Genomic DNA, 22,176 nt, shown 5'->3' with positions numbered 1-22,176 from the left:
ACACAGCCAGGCTCTCACAATGAGAAAGAAAAGTGCCACCCTCCCCAGCATGGTGAGCCAAGCCAGTGGGAGGGCTCCCGCTCCTGCCCAGCAAGACAATGCAAACACCACCATCAATCTGCTTGCCCTGGGGAAATGGGGTTGCAGGGGCTGTTCCTATCAAAGCTGCAGACCTTGGTCCTTAGTGCTCAAGAGGAACAAGCATAGGCCCCGTGAAGGACGTCCCCTCTTGCCATCCACTCCCTTCTCATTTCAGGATTCCCACCACAGAGCCCACAACACTTCGAAGATCAGTACTTTATTTTCTCTAGCTCCAGTGTTTTGCAACTGTAGCAGCATATCAGAAACATCCCCACACAAAAACACACAATTCTCCCCTTCTTCAAAGAGCTGGCAACAATTGAGAGGCAGAAACAATAGTTACTACAGGCATTTGAGAAATTTAAGAAATAACACTTGCTCACCCTTGAAACATACATTGTGCGTCTTGCAGGTAGGAAGCAGCAGTACATTTGTCATTCAAAGACACAATCATCCTTAAATAAAGTTAAATAAAACCTTATTGGCATAACAATGTGTTGGAGATGCAGCTTTATGGGGACTTTGGAGGAAGGTGCTTGGAATAAGACATGAGCATTTTAAAAGAAAAAAAAATGAAGAAAGCAAACTACACATAGAATGTAACCCAGTAAATAGATTCAATGCAAAGTTAAGAAAACATAGTCATGGGAAGAAGATTTCACCCATTTGGAAAAAATCAGTTTATCGTTCTAAAATAAAGCTTTGATCTACGGGTAGTTGAACCTCAAATCATGGTTTGGACAGAAGAGCTACTCACACACACATCACGTAAAAGTACGAGTGCTGTACTCAGGTGGCACTAACTAGCTGCAGATGTCACTCCAAAGACACCAATGACTGAGTACGTGCAATGGTTACACTGAGTTGGTCACCAGGGTGGGATAGTGGGGTGGGGAGGCCTCTTCCTATGTTGCACTTTGCAATGTCAAAGTCACAATAAGAAACCGGACTGCAGTCTGCATGGGGCAACAATACCAACTTTGGAGATAAAGGCCAGATGGGAAAGTTAATTTCTACAAAATTAACAAACACTTGTATCTGCTCAGTGCTTCACAACTTTCAAGGCTTTTCTCAACCTCCTGATGACCAGGCATGCAGGCTGGCCAAGTGGCTCCCCAAGCTGACTCATCCCTCATCACACAGGGAGGAGCCTGCAATCAGGGCCCACAGAGCTCCAGGGTCCGGTTTTTGCCTTTCCTTTTTGACAGTCACTCTGTCGCCCAGGCTGAAGTGCAGTGGCACAATCTCAGCTCACTGCAACCTCCACCTCCTGGGTTCAAGCAATTCTCCTGCCTCAGCCTGCCAAGTAACTGGGATTACAGGTGCCTGCCACCACGCCCAGCTAATTTTTTGTATTTTTAGTAGAGATGGGGTTTCGTCATGTTGGCCAGGCTGGTCTCAAACTGCTGGCCTCAAGTGATCCGCCTGCCTCGGCCTCCCCAAAGTGCTGGGATTACAGGCATGAGCCACCACACCCCACCTTCACCTCTCCTTCTTGCATCCCCCTAACCAAAGGAGTGCTCCTAGAGAAATCAAGTTTATTTTCTAAACACCGGTGAAAGCAAAATCCAGTAGGAAATACCTTGCTTCAGCGTGGCATATCTTAAGTGGACCAAAAGGGGTGGTAGGATAATTTTTTTACAAATTTGCTTTAAATTCTACTTTGAAATTTGGAATTTGATTTTTTTCCCCTGCATTTGCAGAATTTAACACCATTTAACACGAACGCAAGGCAGGTTGAGAGCGGAGATGTAAACATTTTCAACAGCAGCGTGGACTTTACGGCTTTCTACATCCCCATGTGGGTTGAGGCTGCAACTGGTTCTGGGGAGTGGGGGGCAGAGCAGGGAGAAGGCGTTAACTGCCAGATGGGACGGGGCAGCAGCCAAGCCCCACAGCCCAGCTGCAAGGGGCTGTTCACAGGGCACACATGGGAGGTACCCAGTTTGGCTCTTTCCCATCCCTGATCTGAAAAAGGAAGTCAACTGACTGATAAAATTCCTCATCGCTATTAGGGCAAAATCTACTCCCCCAAGGCACTGTGTGCATGGTCCCAAGATGGAAATTCTCCACGTGTTACTTCCTAGGCAGTAGCACCACTCAAAAGAATCCAGGCCTGCGCCTGCTCGGTGAGATGCACCACGCTGACCGTGGTGGGTGGCGGCAGGTCAGGACCCGGCTCACTGAAATGCAAACACACATGAGCTTCCTGCTCGTTTTTAAAGACAAGCTCCGGTGAGGGCTCCAAATCAGAGACAGTGCAGCTCGTCTCGTCGGTATTCCCTTGCACGGCAGCCTGGCAGAGCACCAAATGGCACAGCTAGGGAAAACGGGCTTGTATTTTCTCTGAGCGGCAATCTGACTCGGCACACACCATTTCAGAAAGCGAGGCTGCGAAGCCTGTGTTCTCGGGTGACGCAGAGCAGACAAGGATGCAGAATGGCTTCTGGAGAGGGGTCTTCCGACTCGGGCATGAGGGTCCAGGTCAGACCTCAGCCGCAGGGCCCTAGCAGATAGGCCTGGCTCTTGTCACATGCAGTGAGAAGCTGTGACATGAGAATTAATGGTTGGGACAAGATGGGGACAAAGACCGGAGACATGCTTCCCTAGACTGCACAGGGAAACACAGGAGATGAGATTCAGTCAAAACACACATAGATCATGTTACCTGAAGTGCCTGAGTTAAAAGGCTGATGCAGAAATAAGTCCTAGGATGAAGGTAGAATTTATCCCAAACACCTGCCCCACAAGTCGCCAAATGCTGCCTATCAAGCGCTTCTAAGTGCTGACCCGGGAAGGCAGGCATTCACATCACTCACAACCAGGGAAGGAAGCAGTCTCAGCAGGTTTATGCCCAGTCACCCCAATTCTACTGGGCTCCACCACCCTCCAGCGGGCGAGAGCCTGCCACCCAGCATGGGTGCGTGTGTGTACACAGCGAGAGAAAATAAGCCAGGGCCAGATCTCTGGTCCTGGAATTTTGGGGAAAGACAAAGGAAAAAGGCACATGAAGGTGGCTGATTTAATTTAAAAGAAAAAAAAAGGTAGCTGCAAGTGACATATCATTATTTTGATTTTTTTAACGTACCTTTTTTCCCCATGAAAAGAGAAATTCAAAATATAAACTTTATTATTTTACATTCAAGTGAAACTTCCATCGGGAGGGGCTAAACACAGCTGCAGGCCACATTCACTGATTTATTACTTTGGTGCCTTTTTCGTTCACCTGATGGAAGAATTCAACCCTCTTATTTAAAAACATAACAACAACAAAAACAGCTGGAGAGTCCCAGCCGTAATACTAGGTGTAGACACGCACAAGCACACACACAAATTCAAAAACTTCTACATAGAAAAATAAAGGATAAACATTATCCATCTATTTTGTACTGTGTAATGGAACTTTTATATACATAAAAAAATTTTTTTTTTTTTTTTTACTGTTTTCAGTCACTGCAAATTTTCTTCCCTCCTCTGGGATCTAAGGATCCAGGGAGGAGGCTGCCACAGTGAAGCAGAAAAGCTACATTCTGCCCAGGGAGGAAGAGAAAAAGCAATTTCTCGCTCCCCTTCCCAAGTCTTTCCTGTCCACCACCACCTCGGATGTCCCTGCACACAGCCTTCCGGTGAGCGGCCGTGCTGTCCCCTCCTCTCTCTAAGGCATTGGGGAGCAGAGGGCCCATAGGCAGCACCCTGCAAAAAAAAAAAAAATGATCTAGGTGTGAGGAGAGGGCAAGAGGCTCGATGCAGGCAGAGAATGACTTTAAGAAAAGATTCTATGATCCCTTCCCACAGCCTGCTCCTTTAGTATGGAGCTCGATTTTCCAGCTGGCGCTTGGTGAGGAAGTACTTGAAGAACTCATAGACAGACCAAGATATGGCGGTGGAGGGCATCTGGTAGATGACACGCGCCTGGATGCCTTTGAAGTAGCCGGCCAGGCCGTTGAGCTGGTACACCGTCCGGAAGGCATTGGCCATACCCGACAGCCGGCCGCTGATGTTGGCCAGCGAGAGGGCCACGTTCTCCTGAGTGTTGAGAAGGGTCTTACAGACGTCCAGGGGGGTCGTGGCGGCCGCGGCGAGGGCCCCGGCCAGCCCGCCTGAGATGATGTGGGACTGCGGGTTGTAGGTCCGGTGGGGGTTGACCTGCTCCTGCAGGAACTCGTAGGTGATGAAGTGGATGGACTGGAAGGGGATGTTCATGGTCAGCTGCGTGGTGTAGCTCCGGTAGAAGGCCCCCAACCCCTCGGTCCTCCACACCGTCCGGGTGCAGCTGATTGCTGACCGGTGCTGCGAGTTGTACATCTGCAAGCGCTGCTTCACCACTGTGGTTGGAACCGCGGGGCAGGCCAGACGGACAGCCAGTGGGCAGTGGGTTGGATGTGGCCCCACCCCAGGTCGGAATGAAGCCAAGCCATAAAGAGAAACAAGCCAGTTAGACACCGGAAACAGGCGAGAGCCAGCACACACAGCCCTAGTCTGAGCAGCCGCGGAGGGCCAGCTCCCGGCAGTCCTGGGCTAAAATCCATTTTTATCTCCAGGACTCACGCCTGGAAGGTGGCTATTTCCGTCTCTCCTGCCTGAATCTTGCTGAAGGTAGCCCCCGAACCACGCAGCCACTTCAGACTAGAGTCGCTGATCTGTTTCCCAGATCCTGGCTACCCCTGGTAGGAACCCTCAGGACCCACCACAAAGCTGAATCCTGTCCCCTGTCCCCTCTGCCCTCCTCCTTCCCCAACACATCTACTGGAAGCGTGTCCCCTTGTGTATTCTCAGGGGTTTGTGCCTCTAATGGTAATTCTAGCTTCTGTGACACAGTGCGTTTGGAACAGACACTAGAATTATGTCTGCCCAAGTTCAATGACATTCTAAGTGGAGTTCACAGGACAAGAGGCAAATGAGACTAACTGTGGTACCTTAGGCTCAGGGTTTTAATGGCCTCATGTATTGCCAAATAAATACATACAATATGCTTTACTTTTAAACAAATAAAGACTGTAAACCAATAGTTATGACAAGGAGAAAGAGAGAGTTTGAGCCTCACTTTTTTCTCCTTTAAAAAAGATAAACAAAACCCTTGCTTGGTTACACGAAGTTAACTACCTGTTTACTGACTGGGTCCCTGAATGAACTGTCATAAAAAGAAGCCCAAGATATATAATATGTAAGCGAATGTTTATTTGGGCATTTTTAGGTTTTTCGTTGAACTGCTTCCTAGAAGGGTTTCCTCTCCACCCCACCCCACCCCCCGCCGCCGCTTACCTAAGAATGCCTCTTTCCTGTCCCCAAAACACTGTCTTGAACGCATTCATTACAGGACAAGCCATGAAGGCAGGTCAGTTTACTTAAGGACATCACATCTCTTGAGAAAGATAATGTGTACAAAACAAAACAGAACACGAGCTGTCTTTCTCAGCTCTCTACTTTGTAAATAAAAAGGGGGAAAGGTGTGTGTCCCTCCAGCATGCCTCGTGCGGCACACGATATAGAAATCAACGGGAATGGAGTAGGTGATTTTCTTCACCTGCCCATCGGGTCCACCTCAGCACCCAGACCACAGAGACTCCCCGCCCACCTCCCAACCTGCCCCATCACAACCCTGAAGGTCAGACCAAGTCCTCTATCTGCTAGGACATGGAGGGTAGCTGAGAACAAATTTAATAGCTTCACCTTGAAAGACAAAAAGATAGGCAAACTTATAGCATGAGACTTAAAATGTTGAAACTTTTCTCACCAATTCTCCCTTCTGGCCAGGAACTATTTTCAGATGAGGCAAAAAGGTGAAAAGAGCTCCACAACTCACCTAAAGCCATCGCCAGGTAGAGAATGACCCAGCTGAAGGCCTGCCCAGTGCCAGGCCCAAAAGGTACTCACTATTCAGAAACGAGCTGGCTAAGACGCCGGGATATATAAAAAGGGAACAGACTCTGGTCTGCCCAGCTGAGGCTTGCTTCATATTACCCCCGAAATTTAAAAGAACAAAAAGAAGAGAATGTGGAAAGAGACGGCTAAAACAAAATGACCCAGTGTGAATCTCTGAAGCACAGTGATGGACACACTGCAGTTCATCATATGATTCTCTCCACGTTCACATGTTTGAAATGTGATCCATAATCTTTCATATTAAAAACAGTCAAATTGAACACTAGCCCTAAAGAATAGCCTCTGATGGGTTCCCCATACATTTGTCTAGGATCGATAAGGGTTAACAAGGGCTAAGAGAGTGAGTGTGTGAGAGAGAGAGAGAGTGTGTGTGTGTGTGTGTGTGTGTGTGTGTGTGTGTATGCACACATAGGTTTTAGAATAGTGCAAAAGCATGCAACAGAATCACCAATAAACAGATTCTGGTCCCTAGCTCCAGGGATTCTGATCCAGTAGGCTCGGTGTAGAGCCTGAGAATTAGCCTTTGTTTTCTTTTCTGTTTTGAGGCAGTCTTGCTCGGTCGCCCTGGCTGAGTGCAGTGGTGCAATCACGACTCACTGCAGCCTCAACCTCCCAAACTCAAGCAATTCTTCCACCTCAGCCTCCCGAACAGCTGGGACTACAGGCACGCACCACCACACCTGGCTAATTTTTGTATTTTTCATAGAGACGGGGTCTCATTATGCTGCCCACGCTGGTCTTGAACTCCTGGGTTCAAGAGATCTGCCTGCCTTGGCCTCCCAAAGTGCTGGGATTACAGTTTTAAACCACCATGCCGGCCAGAATTAGCATTTCCCTTTTTTTTTTTTTTTTTTTTCCTTTTGAGATGGAGTCTGGCTCTGTGGCCCAGGCTGGAGTACAGTGGCGCGCTCTCGGTGCACTGCAACCTCTGCCTGCTGGGTTCAAGCGATTCTCCCACCTCGGCCACCCCAGTAGCTGGGATTACAGGTGCACACACCATACTAGGCTAATTTTTGTATTTTTAGTAGAGATGGGGGGGGGTCTCTCCATGTTGGCCAGGCTGGTCTCGAACTCCTGACCTCAAGTGATCCGCCCACCTCAGCCTCCCAAAAAATGCTGGGATTACAGGCATGAGCCACTGCACCCAGCCTCAGAATTAGCATTTCCAACACCCCTCAAGATGTCTGATGCTGCTGGTCTGTAGAACACACTTTGAGTAGCTCCGAGCATAGAATACCAAAAACTCTTATGTTCACGTCCTTTCTTGAGGCCTTTGATAACGTAGTAAAAAATTCAATTCTCCTGTCTGCTCTGACTGGAGACTAGGAGCCGCTCTGCCCACCTTCAGTCCTCTCCACTCCCCCACAACCATTTTTTGTGCCCCTTTGCACATCCCCTACTGCCCCTCCCTGGGACCATGAAACATTACCTTCTGCTGGATTCATTACCGCATCGTGGAGCAGGGTGGCCATACTCCCAGCTATCCCTGCAAAACAAACTCCAGAAAATTACCCTCTGCGATCGGGTGTTCTCAGGAAGTTCCTGGAACCTAAAATCAGACGGAACCCAGGACTTAGCTTTCTAAGAAGCAAAATGTACTACCAGCTCTGCCCAGGTGAGCACTGACTCTTAAAACCCTAAAGTGACGGTGGAAATATGATAAAAATGGGGATGGTTAATTTAGGCACACTCACCCACATTTTAATCTTGCAAAAACATGGTTTTCTTTCTTGTAGTCAACCCTGGGAAAAAGCTAAACCTGCAAGTGTTGGTGGTTCCCAGAAACCACACACCATGGCTTTTTCCACTGTCTAGATGTTAACTCTCTCTTGTCCCTCGCCTTTGCCTACACATTAACTCACTTTGCCCTTAAGCTGGGGCCCTGAAAGGAGATAATATCATATCTACAGCTGAGAAGGGGGAAAAAAGAAAATCTGGTTAAAATCCAGGCTTTAAAAAAAAAAAAAAAAAAAAACTGGGCAAGAGAAGAGGAAATCAGGAGAATCTGCATTTTGTAGATTTCCAGGGTCAGTATGCAAAGCGACGGGACTGACCCCATCTGAGAGTCGGGTCAGGCCTGGCTTCAAGAACCAGGAACCTCAAAAGCCACAATCAGGCCTGGAATTTTGCTTTCGGCTTTGAGTTTCCTCCCTTTGCGGTGACACTGCCCCGTAATTAAAATGACCACGGGAAGGTGGGAGGAATGAGGAACACCAGTATGACTCTTCAGCAATGCATGTAATACCCACTCCCCCACCACACACACACTTATAATCATTCCCAGCAAGATCACCACAGCATACACCACACATTGCAGAAACAGTGCAGGGCAGCACTTGGCATAAAATGGATTCCGTCAAATCTCTTTCAAGGAGTAAAACCATTACGTAAGGCAGTTTCAGCAAAAGAAGGGCCCCAATGTCATAGAATCAGGGTAGGTCAGGGCATAGCTCTTTAGAGATCATCTCAATAAATGCACTAATGGCCAATTTTTACAAAGCAGAACAAATATCTGCAAACCAGCCAGGCACACTTATGACCAAGGTTGGGTAATGGGAGGAGAGATGCTTTTTGAGCAGAGTAAAAAGAGAGGGGGAGAAGTTATTGTTGGTCAAATCTATGTCTCCATTGTTGAAAAAAATGAATTTTGTCAAAATAAAAGTACTTTATGCTGCTATCCATATTTCCATTCCAAACCCAAACAAGAAACAACAAAAGCCAACCCCACTGGAGAGGAGAAAATAAAAGCTCAGCCCTCCCCAATAAAACATGCCTTATGTAAGAGCTGCTGGCAGATTTGCAACCCCCCACCCCGCCTCTCTCCCTCAAAACAACCAAACAAAATGATTTCAGCCCTTGCTTGCAGAGAGATGAGACTCAGACAAACAGAAGAGAATGGGGGTAAAATTCCCAGATCCCCGGAAGCTTAAGGTGGGAAAGGCCTTCTGCGTTGCGCGAGTCCTTTGTCAGCCATAAAACTTCTTGACCTTTTAAAGCTTAGTTAGATCTTGGCGTTGTAGAGACCTGTTGTACCAGTTTTTAAATAGTCTCAAAGAAGCTGTCCAGATAACTTTTTTTTTTTTTGAATCCAGCATTCAAAAGTTTTGTTTCTATTCAGGGTTTCTCCTATGTCTGATCATTAATTGCTTTTGAATGTTTAAAAACAAAACAAACAAAAAAATAGAAAAGAAAACCCACATAACAATAAAACCAAAACACCTCTGTCACTGATTTCTCCCCAGGCTTCAGAAAGCGGAGGGGAACAGAAAAAAGCATGTGTGTGCGCGCGCGTGTGTGTGCGTGTGTCTGGGTGTGCATTGCACACACAACTCTGAGTTCTTTATTCGTGAGCAAGCGGGCCGAAGTCGAGGCGGTGGGTCACAGGGAGGAACACCCTGGGGAGGGACGTGTTGAAGAAGAGAACTTTCTAACTCCAGACAAACGCTTTCAAAATACCGTTGGCTAGGTGGCTGTTTCCTTGGTGGTGGAAAACGTCATTTAAAGTCCTTTTCATGTTTTCATAGCAGGCAAAATACATGGCGTGGGCCGGCCCTGCACCCATGATCATGACGTTGACACCCCGCAAGGGCCTCCAGAAGCCTTCGGTCCGCATGATTTTCTTGAGGGCTCCGTAGATACTTGTGTACCGGGCTTTGGGATCTGGACTCAAACTCTGCATTCGTGTCTGGGAGCGGGCAAGAAGAGAAAACAAACAAAAAATAGAGTTAATCAGGATGGTAAAGAAGGAAAATAAGACCTGGAGAAGGAGAGAGAGAAAAACAATGTCGTAGTTTCACAGGATTTCTCTGGGAAGGAAACATATTTGAAATCAAAATGAATTCTACATGGACATAATGAAATCTACATGAATGTGTGCACATACATTTCATTATGCTCCATAAAGGGAGAAAGACAGAGAAGGCTGTGGAAGAGGAAGACCTTCCCCTGCCACTGGCAAGTTGTGTGGCCTCTGGGGAATCCCTAGGCCCTAAGACCTTCAGTTAAAACAACAGGGTTGTTGCAAGCAGCAAACCAAACAATGCATATGGAAACCCTTCAAAAACTCAGAGTCCTAGAGAGATGTAGAATTGTCCTGTGGTGCCCACTCTGGTTGTGAAGACTTCTGTGTCCTCACTTATCTGAAACCTCCATGTTCTGGAAGCTCCTATTCAGTCCCTACACCATGAAATCTCTCCAAATCCTCCAGCCCTCACTTGCCTTGTCACTTCTAAATACTTTTTACATTTCATAAGTTGGCACTTATATATAAATGGTCTTGTTCTTAATTTCTTTTTTTTTTAAGTAAAAGCAAGTTTGTTAAAAAAGTAAAGGAATAAAAGAATGGCTACTCCACAGACACAGCAGCATTCTTAATTTCTTCATATGCATAATTTTGTCTCCTTGAAGCAGAGACCTGGCTTTCCCCTCCTCTGTCATCCCTAGGACACCATCCAGGAGGGAAAAGCGCTTGCACAGGTGTGATGGTTAATTTTATGGGTCAGCCTGGATGAGCCACAGTACCCAGATATTTGATCTAACACTAGTTTAGATGTATGTATGAAGGGATTTTCTAAATGAGATTAACATTTAAATCAGTAGACTCTGAATAAAGTAGATTAACCTGTATACTGTGGGTACATACACCTCATTTAATCAGCTGAAGGCCTCGTGAGAAAAAAACTGGGTCTCTCTCAAGGAAGAAATTCTGCCTCCAGACTGCCTTCAGACTCAAACTGTAACATCAGCTCTCCCTAAATCTCCAGCCTGCAGATTTTGGACTTGCTAGTCCCCACAATCATGTGGGTCAATCCTCAAAGTAAATCTCTCAATTTCTAAGTAGGTAGGTAGGTAGGTAGGTAGGTAGGTAGATCAGACAGATAGGTAGGTAGGTGGGTAGATTAGATAGGTAGGTAGGTAGGTAGGTAGACAGGCAGACAGACAGATAGAGACAGGTAGGTAGGTAGACAGACAGACAGACAGACAGACAGATATAGATAGAGAACAGGCAGAGAGTTAGACAGATAACCTCTCTATGTAGCCGGATATAGATGTCTCTGTCTCTCCTGGTTTCTGTCTGCTAGGACCCAAGGAAGGTCTTCAACCAAAGGCTGGTCTTACAAACCCAAGTAGACTTTACACATCCTATTACCTGTTTCTCTGGAGAACTCTGACTAGTACAGTAGGCAAGAAATACTCGCCAAGTAGAAGATCCACCATGGCTCAGTCCCACCAAAGTCACTACATTCCTTCCTTCCTTCTTCCTCCCTCTCACCCTCTCTTCCTCCCTCTCTCCCTTCCTCCCTTCCTTCTTTCCTGCCTCCCTCCTTTCCTTCCTCCCACCCTTCCCTTCCTCCCTCCCCGACTCCCTCCCTCCCCCACTCCCCCCCAACACACATCCTAGAGGAGAAGCTTTTCAACTTTTGGCAGGGGTATCCTTTTATCTCCAAACAAAATCATTAAAAAAATCTAATCCTACATATAAAAAAGGAGGGCTTCTCTGATTGAAGATGGGCAAAGGACTCTCTGGGGCTCCCTCTCACTCGCCGGGACAGAGAGCCCCAGGTACCCCAGGGCTCGGAGGAACGGTGAAAACCAATCACCTGAATTAGTGGTCATTTTCAGAGTTCAGATTTCACCAGCTATTAAAACCACAAAGGAAATGGACACACCAAGGCAAACTTTTTATTTTGCCCAGAAAGGACACAAAAACAATAACAATATAAGCAACAATCACCACTGCCCTCCACCACAAACATGATTTCGTAAAAGAAAGGGCATTTTTAATGCTTAAAAAAAAGTAAGGAAGACTACCTCTGATTATAAAACGGTACTTTAAATTAGATTTAGCTTTATTTTTATTTTTTTCTTTGACATGGAGTCTCATACTGTTGCCCAGGCTGGAGTGCAGTGGCACAATCTCAGCTCGCTGCAACCTCCGCCTCCCATGTTCAAGCGATTCTCCTGCCTCAGCCTCCTGAGTAGCTGGGATTACAGGCGCCCTCCACCACGCCCAGCTAATTTTTTATATTTTTAGTAGAGATTGGGTTTCACTATGTTGGCCAGGCTGGTCTCAAACTCGTGACCTCGAGATCCACTTGCCTCGGCTTCCCAAAGTGCTGGGATTACAGGCGTGAGCCACTGCACCCGGCCCGTTTAGCTTTATTAAAAACTCGCTACTCTGCACCCTTTTTCCTACCACAGACTGGTGAAAACATCCTCTGGCCCAGCCCAAGGCAGCTGCCAAGACACCTGGGCCCCAGGGTCCTAGGGAGGGTAGCCCTGCATCCTTTCGTTTTTTAAAGTGATTTCAATTTTAAGTCTTTTCAAAAAGGATTTGATCTGATTTAATAAGATGATACATTAGGCTAGGTGTGATGGCTCACACCTGTAATCCTGGCGCTTTGGGAGGCCAAGACATGAGGATTGCTTGAGGCCAGGAGTTTGAGACCAACCTGGGCAACATACTGAGACCTCATTTCAACAAAAAAATAAGAAATTAGCCAGGCATGGCGGCACACCTCTGTAGCCTTGGCTATTTGGGAGGCTGAGGTGGGAGAATCCCTTGAGCCCAGGAGTTTGAGGCTGCAGTGAGCTATGTTTGTGCCACTGCACTCCAGCCTGGGTGACAGAACAAAACCCTGTCTTAAAAAAAAATTAAAAATTAAAAAAGGGATATATTATAAGCAAGAAAGACCAAGGGAAGGACGAGCAAGTGAATGTGCCAACCAAGAAGGTATCTGAACCAAGAGAATACCCAGGTCATGGTCACAACACCTCATTCAGTTCCTGAGTGGCCTGTTGGCCAGACCAAATGAATGAAGATGTACACACCATACCAAGTGTTCATGCTGGGAAGGAAGAGGCAAAGCTCCTCCTTTAGGACATATGAAATCGCTCAAGTTTTAGAGCAAATAAAGCTTCGCGTGTCACCTGCCTTCTTCTTATACTTGCCCCTGACAAAAAGCAAGGGTACCAGGTGGTACAATGTGGCTGTCAAGAACCCCAGCTTTGGAATCAGAGAGAACTGGGGCTGAATTCAGATTCCATCACTCATGGTGTGACCCTGGGCAAGGTCATTAAACTCTCTAAGTTTGAGTTTCCCCACTTGAGAGAATGGTTGGGAAAATTAAATGGGATAATATGTGTCTAAAACCATCAATATTGTCAGTAATGACACAAGAGTCCCCTGTCGAGGGGCTACATGACGGTGATTCATGGAGAGGCCAAGTGATAGGGTTCTAGTGTGTGACCTTCCAGGGTTGTACAGGCCACAGAGGTGGGGTTGTGTTTGTCTTGTTCACAGCAGATCTCCAAGGACCAGTAAGATGATTTATTGGGAACCCAATAAATATTTGTTGAATGAATGAATTGATGAACAAACTAACCCAACTTAGAATACCCACCGGGGTGAAAGGGTACTGTGTCTTGTCTCTTAGCCCACCACCCCTAAATAGGAGCCACACTTTCTTGGACTTAGCTGTGCTTGCCATCACCTTTAATTTGGACCTTTTCACATCAATGCAAAGTTCACGTGTCACCGCATTTCTCAAGCCTGGGTGTGATCTGCAGAACCACATATGGAGCCAAGGCAACCTGTCCCAGGGGGCCTAACATGGGCCTGTGAACAAGAGGTGGCTCCAGGCAGTGCCCTTCAGGGGAGAGGCCCCCACACTTTGGAGAACGGCAGTGTATCTTCTTGGGGATGAGCCCTGGCTGGAGCCCTGAGGTTTCCAGCCAAGGGCAGGGTCCTACCAAGGTTTTGCAAGCCCAGTCTATGGTCAAAGGCCTTCCTTAAGTTCCAGAGCCCCATTGAGCAGGGCTGGCAGTCTGAACAAACACAGAGCATGGAGAACTGGCTACTGAGATCGCACTTTGGACCTGATGCTGGCTCTGGCTACAACCCAGTGACCTTGGTCACGGCATCTCATCTCTCTGGTCCCCAGTGTCCTTGACTGGAAAATGAAAGGGAGGATCAGAGCAGGGTCTGAAGATCAGAGTTACCCGGGAAATGTTTGAAAATACCCATCCATAGACACCACCCTAGCACACACTGATTCAAGTCTTCTTTTTCTTTTTAAAATTCCCCAGATGATTTCGATCAGGACTCAGCTTGGGGAACCACTAAGTGACCATCTAGACCCCTTCCAGCCCCAGCCCTCTGCCTGGGCAGTAGGGAATTACCCCTGGTTACCTATGGAGGGAGTGGCTGAGTGAGGGCAGGGGGCACAGAGGGTGCCCAGGCTGTACAGCCACCCAGCCTGAGGTTGTCAATCTCAATTCCAGCTCTGGGACCTCAAGCAGGTTCCTTAACCTTAGGGCATGGCCATCCTTGGCTGGAATAATCGCCCAGAGAGCTGCTGGGAAACACTTGGCACAGGCTGGCTGTCAATAATGACTGTCCCCATCCCACCCCATGATATACGTGAAGCCATCAAGAGGGTCTCTCCTTTACAAAACTGCTCATGTCAGCCAGTTGGAGGCTGGCATCACACCAAAACTTACAGGGACATTTGGGACTGATTTCTCACCCCCTCCTCTTTTTAAATTAGGGGTAGAGCAGTTGGAGGAAACACTACTGAACCAAAATGCATCATTCTGTTATGAAAAAAAAGGTCAACTGGGTATCTTTGTGCTGTGAAAGAAAAATAAAACCTCAGGGCCCTAAACTCACTATGTCAAAGAAAAAGAAAGTTAAGCTTGGGAAGTGAGTCATGCAAAAACTGACCTTCTTTTTGTTCCCAAACAGACAGCTCTAATTTCATAAGCTTACTTTATCTTATGTAAAACGTAGATTTACTAAGTGCAAGACCATGATTCACTTTTCCCAACTCCCTTCTTTTCACATGTAAAATGCAGATTCACTAAGTGCTAATCAGAGCCTCACAAGAATGGTACCACTTGCCTAATGCCTACCCTTCCTTCTTTTATTTTTCTTCTCTCCCTCCTGCTTGCTCTTTCCCCTTTAAATACTGATGTTACCAGAGCCCTCTTTGGAAAAAGCACAGAACACAGATCCTACTATAACTTGTGTTTCTTTTCCCCGGTGCATCCTCAACCCTGATAGAATAAACCTCTAAAAGATTGAGTTCTGCCTCAGTCACCGCACCTCAGTGGACTTCTCTGTCCTCAGGGTGGTTTACTCAAGGGCAGGTCTTAGTTAATGATACAAGCCCCAGACAGAGGCAAGTGGCCCAGAAGCGCAGAGATGGGCCTGGTCAGGCCCCCGCTGGGACCACTGCAGCCACAGCAGCCAAGTTTGGGGCCAGAGCCTCATTCATCCTGCAGCACCATCATTTCTTCCACCTGCCTGCAGGGAGCACCCACTGAGGTTGGCATCAGGATACAGAGGAGAAAAAACAATGGGGAAAAACAAGGAAAGTGTATGATAACAGGAGGAGGAAACGAACCACCAGGGTGCCTCGAAGGAGTGTAGGGAAGAGGCAAGGAGGGATCAACCCTGCAGCAGCCTCAGGAGAGGCAAGAGAGGCAGAAGGCAGGCGGCTAGGAAGGCAGGCAGAAGTGGCCACAGCCAGAGAGACAATAATCAATTTAGTCTCTTTTTTATTTTTTATTTGTATTTTTTTAAGACAGGGTCTCACCTATCACCTAGGCTAGAGTGCAGTGGCATGATCATAGCTCACTGCAGCCTGAGCCTCCTGGGCTCAAGCAATCCTCCCACCTCAGCCTCCTGAGTAGCTCAGACTACAGGTGCGCACCACCACACCTGGCTGATTTTTGTAGAGACTGGCTCTTACTATGTTGCCCAGGCTGGTCGCAAACTCTTGGGCTCAAGTGATGCTCCTATCTGTGTCTCCCAAAGTACTCTCTTTTTTAAAGCTCCACTACCTGTAAAATGTAAAAATGAAGGCTGGGCATTTTCTATTCCTTGAGGATCAGAGAGGGGAAAAAACATCTGGGAGTGAGTGGAAGCAACTCAAGTGTCCATCACCAGATGAAGGGATAAACACGACGTAATATATCCATACAGTGGAATATTATTCAGCCTTAAAAAAGGAAAGAAAATTCTGACACAGGCTACAACATAGATAGTTCTTGACAACAGCATGCTAAGTGAAAGGAGCCAGTCACAAAAAGACAAATACTGTATGATTCCACTGATATGAGGTGCCTAGAGTAGTCAAATTTGTAGACAAAAAGTGGAATGGGGGTAGCCAGGGGCTGGGGTGAGGAGGGAACAAGACGGAGAGTTCTTGTTTTATGGGTACAGGAGTTTGAGTTTTGCAAGATGAGGAGAGTTCTGTGGATGCATGATGCTGATGGCTGTGTTAATAGTATGAATGTACTTAATGCCACTGGACTGTATGCTTAAAAATGGGTAAGATGAGAAATTTTGTTATGTATATTTTACTACAATTTTTAAAAATACAAAAAAAGGAAGTGAGGGTGGAGAGGAGGAAAAAGGAAATGAATGAATCAGGATGCAGAGACAGGGCAGAGATTAAAAATAAACACACACGCGCGCGCACACACACACACACACACACACAACCGGAGACAGAGAATTTCACAAATTTCTTTTCCTGTCCAGGTTTCAGTTCCTGCCCAAGACCTAGCTTCTAGTCTCCTCCTGTTCGGTAAAATCAGTTTCCATGTTTGCATTTCAGTTCTCCCCTCTTGGAAATTCATAAGCACATTACCATACTAAAGCCTCTGGGAAATCCTTCCGGAAAGAAACCTGTTTCACTTGGTTTTCCGAGGCACTTCCTAAACCTCTGTCTCTAGCAATGCAAGCCTTGTCTCATTTAATAACCAGAGACACCTGACCAAACACACGTGTGAAAACACAGCCGTAGCCAATGGGAACCTAAGCCCTTGAAGCAGCAAGTGCCGAGAACATCCAGGTGTCAGAGACAGTCAGAAAGACCCCTCTGGCAACTGTGTGGGGAGCAGGCCGGAGGCAGGTGGTTGTGTGGCTGGCCCCTGGAGGGGAAAGAGGGTGCCAAATAAGCAGCTGAGAGGAGCCCTCATGTGCTGCCTGTGAATAAGCATTCCTCCTCTGCACCTGCCTGCAGGATGGAGAAACGTGTCCTGCCCGGGGAATCAAGAGACAAGGGTCTCTGGCCTGACTCTGCCACTCCCAGTGTGACCTGAGCAAGTCCCCTCCAGCTCCAGATCCGCTCCAGGACAGTGAAACTCCCAGTGATATGAACTCGTCTGTATCTGCATCCACTGTCTCCACAAACTCCTAGCAAAGCTAGAACAAAGTGAAGGGTCAGCCCCTGACACCAATTCTCCCCTAAGATGACAAAACAGGAAAGGCCTGTCTCACTGGCCCGTTCTCTCACTGTGGGGAGGAGGGAGAGTGGAAAATGCACGTTCTGTCCTAGGTGAGCTGGCGGGATCATGTAACAGAAGCAACAATGGCCCTAGGGAGACCGCATCCAGCCCAGCCCCCGCCTTTTCAGATGGGAAACTGAGGCCCAAGAAGGAAAATGACTTGTCCAAGATCCTGTGGGTAAGGAGCCTCTGATCCAGGCCTAGAACCAAAAAAGAAAAGAGAAGGGGGCAAGCTGAGCCTGGTAGGGGGCCTCAGGTCCTTCTAGGGGTCCTGCAGAGGTCATGCCACCCAAGCCAGCCACCTGTAGCATCAGAAACTCAGCCACTGACTCCCTGCCTGACCTGGAGACAGCCTGTGACTCCCACCTCTCCAATCTCTCAAAAATAAAAAACTTTCCATGTGTGAAGTTCACGTGGCGTTTCTAGGACTGAGGAGACGATCATGTGAAATCTACTCAGTGGCTCATTCTAAAGCATTTGCCTTACACCTACCTTGAGCCAGGTGCAATGGGGATACAAACAGGAAACAAACAAGCACTGTAATACCATGAGCAGCACAACTCCAGGGGGGCCCAGGGCTGAGCCCTAGAGGCTGCTGTGCACCGTCTCTGTTCCAGACTTTCTCCCAGAGAAAGGAAATAAGGCTCGGGCACCTCGAAAGTTTAGGATAAATGCCAAATGTTAGCCTCTGCTGCCCAATGTCTGCTTCAGAATTCAAAATCGAACCACTGTTTTCTCTTGTCTGTCAACTGTCCCCAGCTAGCACTGACATTCACTAAATAAACCACAGTAAAATGCGGGGCCAAGCCCAGCCCCCTCCCTGTTTTCCAAGCCTCACCCTGCAGCCCCCTGGCCAGCAGCTCTCCCATGTCCACCATGAGCCCATCCAGAGCTCTATGCTCCTGCTTCACTGGGGTCTGCTGAGGGCACTCTCAAGACACCAAGAAGCCAACTCCCATCCACAATCGTCCAGAAAGGATCAGACCAAGGAGCTGGTTCCTACAGAGCCCTCCCTCACTGAAACTCCACGCCACAAATCACAGCGGGAGGCCCAGGAGGAAAAGGCTTTTTTGGCACCATGCTTTATGGAAAGGATTGTCTTCCTAAGTAAAGCCACAAACCCCATCTAGGCCTTGGAAAGCCCTGTCTCACCCTCCAGCATCCTTAGAAGGCACACACTACAAATGCAGAAACCCAGACCACATCAAGGAGCACCACGCACACAAAAACCGTTGGCACTCCCCGTCCAAAACCACCCGTTCCCCATCCAAAACCACCAGCCTTCCTCACTCAAACCTGCTCCCTTCCTAGGCTCCTTGACAGAAGAGGGACTCTTAACAGGGCTTTGGATAGTCCCACCCTGGCCCTTTGAAAAGCCATGTAAAAATCATGCAAAATTGGCCAAGTGTGGTGGCTCACACCTGTAATCCCAGCACTTTGGGAGGCCGAGGCGGGCAGATTACCTGAGGTCAGGAGTTCGAGACCAGCCTGGCCAACATGGCAAAATCCCATCTCTACTAAAAATATAAAAATTAGCCAGGTGTAGTGGCACACGCCTGTAATCCCAGCTACTCAGGAGGCTGAGGCAGGAGAGTCACTTGAACTCAGGAGGTGGAGGTTGCAGTGAGCCAAGATCGCACCATGGCACTCCAGCCTGGGTGACAGAGCGAGAATCTGTCTCAAAAAAAAAAAAAAAAAATCATGCAAAATAAGCAGGAGGACATCACTCAGCATCATTCCCACACATCGCAGGCAAGAGCAGAGCAGCACAAATAATCCTTTAACTGCAGCTCTCAGAGTACAACTAACTTTATCCCTAAGTTGAAGATTCCAAATCATGTCTTTTTCTAACATCTCCCAAACTGGCAAAAATAAATACACAAAGAGAATATACATATAATACATATACACACACACACACACATATATATACACATATATACATATACACACATATATATACACATGCATATATACATATGTATATACATACATATACATATATGTATGTTTTTAATGAAAAGGAAAATTTGAGCTGGGTGCAGTGGCTCACACCTGTAATCCCAGCACTTTGGAAGGCCAAGGCAGGTGGATCACTTGCTGCCAGGAATTCAAGCCCAGTCTGGACAACATAGCAAGACCCCATCTCTTCAGAAAATAATTTTTTAAAAAAATTAGCCAGGCATGGTGGGTGCCAGTAGTCTTAGCTACTTGGGAGGCTAAGGTGAGAGGATCACTTGAGCCCAGGAGACTGAGGCTGCAGTGAGCTATGGTCATGTCACCGCACTTCAGCCTGAGAGAGAAAGACTCTGTTGCAAAAAAAAAAAAAAAATTGGTGCTCTTAATGTTTTGAAACCAGCAACAGAAAAATGATTCCCCTAAAAGTAGTCATTGCCCCCACTTCAAAAAAGGGGGGGATGGGGTGGGAAAACAAATGCCTATCAGAATACATGGCGGGGGACTCAAGCAGAGTTAGAAGAACATACATTCTGAAAAAAGCTTCCTGCTCATCTGAAAAGTCTCTGGTGAAAACTACCATTTTGGAACAAGCAAAGAGCCCAACCAGCTTGCTAGAAAGTCAGCCAGAAAAGCTATACCAAGACAAAATGAAGAGTTGAGACCTGGTGGAAAACACTTCAACTAAATCAGGTCTACGTGGCTTTCCCTGCCTCACCTACAGGAAGACCTAGACTTCCTTCAGCGTTCAGGTCACCCTGATGTTGGAGGGGGGAGAAAGTGGGTTCATATGTGTGAGAACAAACCATAAAGGCTCCTCTGTCTTTCCACCGATGTCCCCGAATGGTCCCAGTTTTCTGAAGGGTCACGTTTGTCCTTCTGAAAACACCAGCCACAGTCTGACCTCCTGGTCATCTGCCGCCTCTGAAGTGGACCACAGAGGATTCCTGCCACCTGTCACTGATGCTCTCCAGACACAGTCCTGAAACCTTCAGGGTCTACTGGGGCTTCAGGAGGCACTGCTATTGCTAGGGGCAAAAGACTCAGTGAAGAGTTTTCATTGCACATTTGGTAGAAAATAACAATTCTGCTAAGATAGCAATAACCAAGTTCCTCAGCCTCCTAGGAGAGAAGCCCCAGCACCAAACCCCCCTTCTCCTTGGAATAGGTCACAGCAGGACGTGCTATAGGGTAGAGATCCAGAGTCCAGATCACATCCAACCTGGAGAAGGTGGCTGGAAGGAAGCCATGTGAACAGCCACCTAGAAAAAGGAAGAGTATGTCAAGCTGTAAGAATTAGAGCTGTCACTACAATCTCTTCTACACTATTTCATTTTGTGACTATGTACATATGTTACTTTGACTGGGAAAGAAAAAGACAAATTTGGCATGGAGATGAAGAAAACAATTCCCACTGCAGGAGGATGTGAACATGCTGGTGCATCTGGGGAATGAGGACCTGTGGCCGGAGGGTCTGGAGTGCAGAGAAGACAGCAGTCAGGTGAGGGTAGAGAAGCAGCCTCAGACTTAGGAGAGAAGCTGCCACCTTAGATGATCAATTATTGTTTGCTGGAAGAAAGGTAGGGTGGGGCTAGACCATGCAAGGCCCTGAATACCTTGCTGGAGTGTGTGGAATTTACTTTATGATCAGGTGTCTTCCATGGCTATGAATCGCACCCAACAGCAATATGATGGGAGCTATGAAAAGCCATGCAGTAAGCAAGACAGATGGGCTCTCCAATATCTGAGAGAAAGCAACAGGCCGTGCAACAGAAGCCTTCCCTACCAGGCCCCTGGACAGGCTGGTCGCTCTCTCCAAAGCTACAGCTGCTTGCCAGGCCACCACTAACATCACATACCAGTTAGATTTCCCTCTCCGCCCACTGGCAGCAGCTCCCAGCCTTGCCTGTAGTTCAGAGGGTGCCATTCCCACATCCCCCGACCCTAGGAACCCAATCTGGTCTCCACCCCTTCTCTAGAAAAGCCTCCAATGGATGGAAGGGTCTGTGCCTGGCCCATGCCCAGTGTACCCAGAACACACCCAGAATATCCCATATGTGGCCCACCAAAAAGGATTAAGTTATCTCTGCCCTACAGGTGGGGCAAATTCCAAAGATGCCAGATAACAGGACTAAGATTTCATGAGTGCAACTGGTGACCTCACTGCGAGACAGAAAGGGAAGGGACTACCCTGGACTGGAGGGGGAACTGAGCTGCCAGTCTCTCCTGCCCAGCTTCCCTGCCCTGCCCTGCCCTGGTAAGAGGGACAGGGCCTGAGTCACAGTTCTTTCTCATCCTGCATCTGGCACTGATACATTGTATGGCCTCAGGTCAATCAACTTGCTTCCCTGAACCTTCAACCCTTCTATTTACAAAATAATTATAACAATAAAAGCAGCAATATTAGCAACCAGTTATCCCCATTCTACAAATGGGGATAACTGAGGCACAGAGAACAAATGACTTGCCTCAAGGTCACAAAGTACAGAAGGAAGACTAGAAAGAAGCCAGGCAGTCGGCCAGAGTCATGCTGTTGACCACTAGGCTATCCTATCTCTCACAAAGGGATGGACGCTAAAGGATCCCAGGTGATCTTCAACTTCCCTTTTGTCCCAATATGCTCTGTTTCTACAACATGCTAAGTCCCATGGATGCCACCTCCTCTGTGCCTGACCTTGGGGAAGACCCTATGTCAGAGTCACCTAAATCCTTACTTGTTAATGTCCACAAAACCCCTGAGGGCTGTGTCTATGCCCAGCTGCAAGAGTGTAACTTACAGGCAAAGTCAACAGCCCTGACCCGTGGAGGTCACACAACTTATCTGTTCCACAACCCTGGTCATCACGAGACTGGGCAATAGTGGTTGGTTCAATACAAACCCATTCTGTCTCCTAAAGAAGCGCTTGAGACATTAACCAGCTGAGGTCACAGAGGGGCATCTTGACAGACGAAAGCCTG

At 47.5% G+C, this 22,176-nt stretch overlaps 1 protein-coding gene across 4 annotated transcripts in view; it reads right to left on the bottom strand.

Annotated features, from left to right (window-relative positions):
• Positions 1-282: 282 nt before the first annotated feature.
• The window catches only part of SLC25A37 (solute carrier family 25 member 37), a 46,770-nt gene continuing 24,876 nt past the window's right edge, over positions 283-22,176 (bottom strand). For 2 of the 4 annotated variants that reach the window (XM_004046784.5, XM_055348942.2), the window contains exons 2-4: positions 9,421-9,649; positions 7,394-7,450; positions 283-4,406 (exon numbers count right to left, since the gene is read on the bottom strand). In XM_004046784.5, coding sequence (XP_004046832.1) covers positions 3,886-4,406; positions 7,394-7,450; positions 9,421-9,649 — 807 coding nt within the window. In that variant the 3' untranslated portion in view covers positions 283-3,885. Of the gene's footprint in view, positions 4,407-7,393; positions 7,451-8,799; positions 9,381-9,420; positions 9,650-22,176 lie in introns of those variants that run through there. The other 2 variants (XM_019032470.4, XM_019032469.4) reach the window with 2 other exon arrangements.

The sequence above is a fragment of the Gorilla gorilla genome, chromosome 7 (assembly GCF_029281585.2).
Source record: "Gorilla gorilla gorilla isolate KB3781 chromosome 7, NHGRI_mGorGor1-v2.1_pri, whole genome shotgun sequence".
Classification (NCBI taxonomy): Eukaryota; Metazoa; Chordata; class Mammalia; order Primates; family Hominidae; genus Gorilla; species Gorilla gorilla.
Note: the sequence above shows the minus strand (reverse complement) of the source record. Positions and strands in the feature narration are given on the sequence as shown.